Source organism: Xenopus laevis, chromosome 3L, assembly GCF_017654675.1.
Source record: "Xenopus laevis strain J_2021 chromosome 3L, Xenopus_laevis_v10.1, whole genome shotgun sequence".
NCBI lineage: Eukaryota > Metazoa > Chordata > Amphibia > Anura > Pipidae > Xenopus > Xenopus laevis.
Genome location: NC_054375.1, coordinates 154,539,760 through 154,549,370, shown reverse-complemented (window position 1 = coordinate 154,549,370; position 9,611 = coordinate 154,539,760). Strand labels below are relative to the sequence as shown.

Genomic DNA, 9,611 nt, shown 5'->3' with positions numbered 1-9,611 from the left:
GAATTTGAATGTGAGATTTATCACACCTTGACCCTGAAAACAGTTGTAATTCGAATATTTGCCACCCAAAACCTGTTGAGTTGAACTATTTGAAGATAATAATAGTATTAGTGATGAGCCAAATTTTTGCCATGTTTCTCAGCAAAAATTATGCCAAATAGACTAGAACATTCACGCGTAAAAAAATGTTTTTTTTTTGGATCTCTTATTTTAAAAATTGGATGTAATTTTAAGTGGCTCTCTGGTGTTTAAGTTGGGTCTCAACAACACAATGAAACATTTTGGCACAAAGATACAGCCCACCACAGCCCAACTGGAAGATAAAATGGCAAAGACCTCCATTGCCACAGTATACATGCCCCGTGCACTGAGATAGGCTGGGATAAAGGACACCCAGACACTGAGGAAAGCCAACATACTGAATGTGATAAATTTGGCTTCATTGAATCTATCAGGGAGGCGTCTGGCCAAGAAGGCAACAATGAAACTGATGGTGGCCAAGAGTCCAAGGTATCCCAGCATGCACCAGAAAGCAGTGGGTGATCCTTCAGTGCAGTAAACAATAATTATTCCAGGTTTGGTGTCTGTATCAAGTTTAAGAAAAGGAGGTGAGAAGAGCAACCGTGTAATGCTCATACATAACTGAACGAGAGAACAAATTCCAATGATACAGTAGGACACCTTTACCCCTGTCCACTTTCTTAACCTGCTGCCTGGTTTGGTTGCTTTAAAGGCAATGACAACTGTGAGAGTTTTGGCCAGAACACAGGAGATACAGAGAGAAAAAACCATCCCAAATGCCACTTGGCGCAGATGACACATTTCAGGTTGTGGGTAACCAATGAAACCTAAAGAGCAAAGGAAACAGAAGAACAGGGAGAGCAGGAGAAGGCAACTAAGGGAATAGTTGTTGGCTCGAACAATGGGTGTTTTTTTATAATGAATAAAAACTGCCAATATAAAAAGTGGGATCAGGGTAGATAAGATGCAAATGGCTGCTAAGCTGTAACCCAAAGGTTCTTCATAGGAAAGAAACTCTGTAGTTCTTGGTAAACATCTGTCCTGTTGTAGATTGGGCCATGTGTCCCAGGAGCATGGATGGCATTCAACAGCATCTACAGAATAATATTTATATTATTCTTTTTTTATGTGAAGTTATCCAAAATATTGGGTGTTATCCAGAGCCAGAAACAAAATATATGTCATATATGTCATTACCTGTTTGGTTTGAAATCTGTCCTTGGGGACACCGGGCACACTCATAGCAGCAAAGAGGTTTTCCTGGTACTATCACCTTCCTAAATCCTGAGGGACAACTTGGGCTGCACTTGGAAAGAGGAACCTATAAAATTATAAAACGATTACCTGGGATCATATAAGAAATATTATCATTATAAAGCAGCATGTATGTCTCTTTATGTATGTTTACTGGCAATTAGTTTAAAAAATGCAGCAGATGGCTTAAAGACTTAAACTCATAGCAAGACAACAATCCTGAAGTTGGTTATTGACACTGAGTTTATGTCCGATAATCGATAAAGTCTGAGTTTTCGTCCGATAATCCAAATTTTCAAAGCATCAGATTCAATGGACAGACAAATTTGTAACTATGGTTTTTCGCTCCAAATTTTCCAAGAATTATCGGTAAATGAGTTAAATTCATGCATGGGAGTTAGGTCGACTTTGTTTCAATAATAAAATGAGATTGATTTGAGTTTTAGTAAATAACCCCCTAAATATGTTTCTGCTGCAAAAAATTAATTAATAATTTGTCCTTACTATTTGCCTCCCTCAAGGAGATATTAAGAAGACAAGGGGGGTAATTGTCAACTGTCACATTTGTTTCCCCCCATTGTTGTTTGTTGTGTTAAAAATTATTAATTTTACTTACAGTATGTTTTCAAAAACTTTTTTTGTTGAAAAGCAAGAAAAACTCAAATGTTAAACTTCAGTATTCAAAAGTTTGCAAACTCATGTAGAAGTCAATAGGAGCTGTCCTAGCAAAAATGTATTCAGTTGTAATATTTTTAAAAAAAATTGAGCTTGCAGACGAACTAAAATTTATTAAAATATGAATGCAAGGTATTTGAGATTTTTTTCGCAATTTTATCCCGATTTTTTTAATCGATAAGAAAACATTTGAGTTTTTTTAAAATTGTATTTGTTCAAATGATAAAAAAACTCTTAAAGATAATATGGAAGGCAATTCTACTTTATTTACATAGGCCTACATATTCAGCATTGCTTTACAGAAATTATATCTTACTAGTCCCTGTTCCAGTGGAGCGTTTACACACAGTATGGGATATTTTTTAAGTAGTCCATTAAACTGTCCCATTTAGACTGTAATCCCCACGGGGTAGGGTCCTCCATCTTTTTGTCTCCTTGACAATGAGCACTTAATATGTATTGTAATTATATTTTATATTTATGTGAATTGTATTTCTAATTATGCACTTATTGTTACTTATTAATACAGTGAGTCCTTCCTACTAATTTATTGTTTTTCTGTACAGTGCTTTGCCTTCAAGGAGCGCTATACAAATACAAATATCCATACATAAATACATATAACTGTCAGTAAGTTTTAACCTTTGAGTGTGGAATAAATTCAGAGTACCCGTGTCACGATCAGCACCCTAAATCCAGAACAAGTACTAGGCTCCCTGATCTTGACTCTGCTTCTGCCTGTAGCAGCCACGTTTGGCTTCGGGAGGAGCCCTCCGCTAATTGGATGCTGTTAGGTCTTAATAGGAGAGATTGCCTATGACTAAGTGCTAGGTAAGCATGAAACGCATTAGGCGCAATATGGGGAATGTTTGACTTTTTATAATATGGAATAAACGTTTATTTTTTATCTACAAGCATGCTTTGGGACTATTTTTCAAAAGTTATGGTTGTACCTCTGCTTGGCCACTAGAGGTTCCCAGCATGCTACAATAATCTTCACTACGCCTTTGATCCAAAGTAACTATATGTTTTTAATAGGAGAGGAGCAAAGGGGCACAATCGTTTACCAAGGAGATAGGGTGGAAGGCAACACAGCTCAGAATACAGGCCAGACGGTAAAGTGTGGTCAGGCAGACTGAGCCAGCATAAGCAGAGTTCAAGGGATGGTCAGACAGGCAAGGGTCAGATTGGAGAGTTCAGAATAGTCAGCAGGCAGGCAAGGGTCAATATCAGTATAATCAAACAGGATTCTTTAAAAAAATACACAGGCCAGGAGCCAGCTAAGTAGAACTTAACAAGGGACAATGAGTTTACATTCAAAGCCCCTTAAAATACTTTGAATTTTGGGCGCTGGAAGAAGAAGGAAGCATGCAGCAGGCGTCCCCGCCAGAGGCACGGCGGGTGTCTCCCCACTGGCCACTAGACTACCAGGGTAAGAGGACCTTACAACCTGAAGGAAACTTATGAAGACCCAGGGAGAACATACAAACTCCTTGCAGAAAGTGCCCTGGCTACAACTGACCCTAGGAAACCAGCACTGCAAGTTAATTGCATGACTTAATGGTTCGCAAACAAAATTCAAAATTCTAAAATCAAGCAATATAGGAGCTCTGAGAAGCCATGGACAAGAGAAATGCTGCATAACTCTAGGAAGAGACTAGTACAAAGCTTCCTCAGAAAAAATAGGAATTATAGGAATAAATAATGGCCAGTTATCAGTTATGGAAAACAAATATTGCCTCGGTTAAGGATAAATAACATGTATGATAAAAATAGGCAAAATTATTAGTCATGAAGATTTATTTCTATTTATTTTTTACAATTAATTACATTTTTTTAAGGGAAAAAATAGCAGTTATAGAAAACAAATTTAGTCAAGGCAACTTTTCAGTGTCTAAAAATTCTAATTATATTGTTTGAAATACCTCAGTGCTATTGTTGGCCCACACATGTTTATCTTCATCTACAGTGAAGGTTTTCCTATCAGGAGCATTTAGATCATAACTCCCAACTGTAACCTGCTCCAATGTACCCTTGCCACTCACATGCCAGTTCACAATGTCATAGACAGCTGGAGGGTTTCCATTTGCATCAAAGGAAACTTGGATCCCATCCTTTGTCATGAAGTTAACATATTTAATATAATGGAGAATCTGGAAAGTTAACAGATACTAAATGAATAAATAAATTTGAAGATAAATAAGTATAATAAGTAGTCACTCAAAAAAGTTCCTTACATGCCAAGGCTGAAATGAAGAGACATTGGGACATTTTGCATATTTCAATTGTCCAATTCTAGGTGTACAAAGAAAACCATGTAGAGCCCATGCTACTGCATACATGGCAGTGTAGACATTGAGAGGTATTCTATAAGTTTCTTCACTGTACAGGGTCTCCAATTTTTCATTTCCTGTACATCCATTTGTTGTGGCATTGTCTGCCAATTTAGTATTAGGCCACTTACAAGAGAAGGCTTCCTCCCAAAATTCCTTTATGAACATGTCAGAAAAATGGTTTGAGATTTTAAGGCTACTAAAGTACTTAGTAAACTCTGGCATTTTCCCACCATGAATGGCAAAACCTATGGTGCCCACCAAAATCATCTGAAATCTCTTATCACGGAGTAAAACTGAAGTTGCCCAAGCTTCACTTGCAATCCAGATATTCCCAGTCACATTCTGTCTCTGTAGTTCTTCTATAACTATAACAAAGTCAGAATCTGAGGCTATTACAACCACAACCTTTGCTGTAGAGCCTCTTATAACTTGCACAAGATGAGGAGCATTTCTGTTAGGTTGACCAGTCATGATATTTTCAGCAAAGGCCACACATGCTCCACCATTAATAATCTCTTGTTTTACCATCTGAAGCCCAAACTGTCCATAGTCATTATCACTAATCAGGAGACCAATCCAAGTCCAACCATAATGTAAGACCAGATGGGCCAGACCCCTCATTTGAAAGTCATCACTAGGTATGGTACGGAAAAAGGAAGGAAACAGATCACGACGGCTGAGAACTGGATTGCTTGATAAATAACTTACCTTAAAAAATAAAAAAGGAGGTTAGAAATAAACATCTTGTGTTCCTACTGCAAAGTTTAGAGGAACGCAGATAAAGATCCATAATTAAATATTAAACCTAAATGTACACTATGTTCGTTTCTCTACAAATGGCAAAACATTTAAATTGGTGTCAATCGAAAAATAAAACCAAATGTATTATATAACTGGGTACCCTCATACAAACTTTTTGTTATAAACTTCTATTTTTTTTTAATTTGGAAAAGATTATGGGGCCGATTCACTAGGGGTCGAATATCGAGGGTTAATTAACCCTCGATATTCGACAAGGAATTAAAATCCTTCGACTTCGAATATCGAAGTCGAAGGATTTAGCGCAGATAGGATAGGATAATTCCTTCGATCGAACGATTAAATCCTTCGAATCGAACGATTCGAAGGATTTAAATCCAACGATCGAAGGAATATCCTTCGATCAAAAAAAGTTAGCCAAGCCTATGGGGACCTTCCCCATAGGCTAACATTGACTTCGGTAGCTTTTAGATGGCGAACTAGGGGGTCAAAGTTTTTTTTAAAGAGACAGTACTTTGACTATCGAATGGTCGAATAGTCTAACGATTTTTAGTTCGAATGCTTCGATTCAAAGTCGAAGTCGTAGTTGAAGGTCGAAGTAGCCCATTCGATGGTCGAAGTAGCCCAAAAAAAACTTCGAAATTCGAAGTTTTTTACCTTCGAATCCTTCACTCGAAGTTAGTGAATCGGCCCCTAAAAGTAAATTTTCACTAACTACTATTACGTAGTTTTCAATCTAAATATCCATTGCAGTTGATTCCAAAAGCTTTTTTAGATCCCCTTCTCTCAGCCAGCATACTGAAACTCTCACAATCTCCTTCACTAATAAAATTAACAATTCACCTGCCTCCATCTATATCAGGTGCAGGTGCTCACTACATTTTGAAAAATACATTTTCTAAACTCGAATGTCATGCTTTATATATTGCTTTATATATTTGGTGACAAAAAGATACAGTATATTGCAGATCTTAAAATTAATTTTGTCCACACAAAAGAGTCTATAAACACAATCAGCATGAATTGTCTCCAAAAAAAATATTATAATCAATAAATACATTTTGTCCAAAATAAATTCTGTTAACAAAAACATCATTTTATTCAAAATTGAATAGTGTGCATAAAAAATATTTTTGTAGACAGAAAATGACATTTGTTCACAGAAAATATAATTTTCGAATATTTCAACTTGTAATTTTATAATACACATCTGATCCAACTATATACACTATGTATAAATGAGAGAATAAAGTGGAAACTCCTAGAAAACGACATAAACAATTATATTTCTTTGGTTCTATTCCCTTAGAGAGTTTGGAAAAGATGTTTAGGTTATCCTGCTACTCGTACAGTATATGGATCTTTCATACACATCTGGTGCTCCAGGAGAATTGTGAAAAAATATTTGAATAAATTAGGAACTATATGAACCACACTTTTGGGTTTCTCTTTCTCCCTAAAATGTCCTTCTGTGCATGAGAATAAGAGTCATTGAAGAGAAATATTCACAAAAGTTGACTACTGCATTCAAATTTAAGTTAATATTTATTTAAACAATTCCTTATTCATAAAGTCTCACAGGGCCCTTAAAATTTGGGTTTTTTTTCAGTGAAATCACCCCTGTCCACTTATCACTGCTTTGTTTGCATTACCCAAAATATACCTGAGACTTGTAAGAAATGCAATGGATCCAGTTTTATATAAAACAATCAATTCTCTTACCAAGGGATATCTGTATAGTCCCAAGATTTGAGCCATAAGTATGGATCGGGTGGACAAAGAATCACCAATGACACCAGCAAGAGGTGCTCCTGAGCCACAGTGATAGTTTGGGGTTATTTCTGTTCCTCCTGATAACATGGAAAGAGTCCCTTGTGCTGCTCGTCTCAAGGTAGTGCAGGTGTCAAATATCTGGAAGCCCAAAGTAATGTTGGGAAGGAGTTCAGGATCTCCATTAATCTCTTCCACAGCGAATATTAGCGCATGCATGTATTGGTAACGTTCAATGGAAAACCTTGTATGAGAAACACATAGGGGTAGATGCTGATCTTGCTCATTATTTTGATATTGCCTACTTTTCAGTTACTGATAAAATGTATTTGATATTTGTCCCTCTCTTTTTATGTTCCATTGTATTATCCTCTTCGCTATCATATTTAGTGTAAAGGTGGCCATAGAAAGCCACATGCGCTCGTTTGGCAAAGTCACCAAATAAGCAAATCTGATTTGGCTATCCACATACAACTGTATTAGGCCAAATCAAACTGATACAATCTGATTTTTGGCAAGATATTAGTAGGGCAGATCCATCAGTGCACCACATAATACTGATTTGATCTGCAGGGACCTAATCGACAGCTTAAATCTGTCTTTATATGGCCACCTTATTTTTACTTCCTAACAGCCTTTCTGTGAATGAACTAGTTATCCAGTTGGTGGAGTCTCTATTATCATCTTTTCTCTCTGTCTTCTCTTCTTTAATTCTCCCTTTTGTCTTCGAGATCAATTAATCTGCACAATGTGCAAAACATTTTGGGTGGCTCATATATGGAGGCCATCACTGGAAAGTGAAACCACAAGGTGCTAAACTGTTTTTGTTGCAGTAGGCCTGTTGCATCTCTTTATGAGGTTGAAGTGTTAGATAAAAGGAGTGGAGTGCAAAGAAGAGCCCTGATTTCTGCCCCTGTCTTTGACCACATTATGCCCAAGTGTGAAATTTTTGTGGTTCAAAAATAAGAGTTGTGTTAATATAACTTCTTAACTAACCCCCCCCCAAAAAAAACAACTATTTTGGTTGGGCCACAATTACACATATTAAACAGACAGAATTTGCCCCAGGTACCAGTAGGCTAGATTACCCTGGATTTCTAGGGGAAAAGGCATAGCACATTGCACCAATAATTTTGCACCTATCAATATTAAAGACTAATTTTGCATTTCAACTTTTAAATGTTCCCATATTATTTATCTCATACCTTGAGTTAAAGGCCTACTGCTGACTGCACTAAAATGAGAGCTACCTTATATCTAACCACTTGGGCTTTTTTTTTCTCAAAATCACTGTTGCATGACTTCAACTGCCTCACACTATACACCAACTGCCCTCAATTAATACCTCTCCTTTAAAGCGACCTAAGAAAAATATATAAAAGTTGCCCTCAGATTATTCTCAGATTATTAGGATAGGAGTAAGGTCTTTGTGGACATCTGGGACATATGTTTATGATCTATGCCATTTATATGCAGGTGTGAATGGAAGATGAGTATTATATAACAAGATAACAGGTCCACTTACCTCTGACATTGTAGTTCTGCCGGTTTGTTAGTGAAACTCAGGTCATTGTAAACTCTGTCCAAGTGAACAGGAAAAGTCCCTCCTATAACAATATCTCCGGGGTTACTAAGATTTCCAGCAATGCTTTCTCTTGGTAGGCTGCAACTGATATTGGAGGCGGCACAATATGTTTCTATAGCTGATGCACAGAGAACCCATGCTGTAGAGAGGAGAAACCAACTCATGGTGTAGACCACCTGCATTTAAATGGGAATCAGCTTTGTCTATAATTGTTAGAAGCTGATTTTGAAGCATAGGTGCAAAACTACACAAGTGCTACTAGTAACCAACCAGCAATCAGATTTGAACAGTCAACTATTAGTTATAAAAAGAAAACCAAGACTTGACCTGTTGCCACTTGCAATTGCACTTGTTCGGTTTAGCAACTATGTCGGTAAATTAGCTCTACTGTGTCTGTTTGTGTTGGATCCAGTGAGTTGGTTTTATATATTTTACAGAACGGAGACCTTTGGGAACATACTTGATGCTGTGCAGTGTTCAGGGAAATGTAAGTATTGCACGAGAACCTTTTCTTAATGTGACAATTTTGTTTGATCTCCACTGGGAACCATCAGCAATAAAAACTGTTCCAAAAATACAAACCCAGGATTTTTTGCAGAATAATATAAAGAAATGGAAATGGTAAAAAGTAGCTTTATCTCTCTCTGAACCTTGGATTTTTATATCTGCAGGGCCGAATTTACCTTTTGTGCTCCCCCAGGCCCAGCTGCTGTGCCCCCCTCAGAAAGGGAATCTCCAGACGCCCAACATCCACCAGATGTATCCCTTGTTTTATTAATACCAACTTTGCCTGTCCTCAAGCTCTAGTGGCAGCTAATAATAAAATAGAAAAACCCTTTTTAAAAAATCTCTGCAAGTTGCAGGCACATTTGCTAAAGCCTGTTTGAATTGGCTCTTATATTATTATTTTAGCAGACAGCTCAGCTGCATTATTATTATTATTATTATTATTATTATTATTATTAAAATAATTATTATTTAACCTACCAAGTGGAACTGACAGTGGAAGATAATATTTCCAATAAAGGAAAAAAAGCCAAATTGATCCTGTGCCGCGTGTGCTTGTGCTGTTGTGCACATGGTGATCCGTGTCCGTAAGGTTCGCTCACTGCACTCTGTCTCAGTCAGAGACTGTAAGGGGCACATTTACTCAGCTCGAGTGAAGGATTAGAATGAAAAATACTTAAAATTTCGAAGGTTTTTTTTGGCTA

General features: G+C 37.1%; 1 protein-coding gene across 1 annotated transcript; it reads right to left on the bottom strand.

Moving 5' to 3' along the window:
• Window positions 1-210: 210 nt before the first annotated feature.
• On the bottom strand, window positions 211-8,564 carry LOC108710412 (extracellular calcium-sensing receptor). The gene is made up of 6 exons (XM_018251549.2): window positions 8,341-8,564; window positions 6,768-7,059; window positions 4,188-4,994; window positions 3,876-4,103; window positions 1,219-1,342; window positions 211-1,115 (listed from the first exon to the last, which is right to left on the bottom strand). The coding sequence occupies exons 1-6, from the start codon at window positions 8,562-8,564 to the stop codon at window positions 211-213; spliced, it is 2,580 nt and encodes an 859-aa protein (XP_018107038.2).
• Between the last annotated feature and the right edge of the window lie 1,047 nt (window positions 8,565-9,611).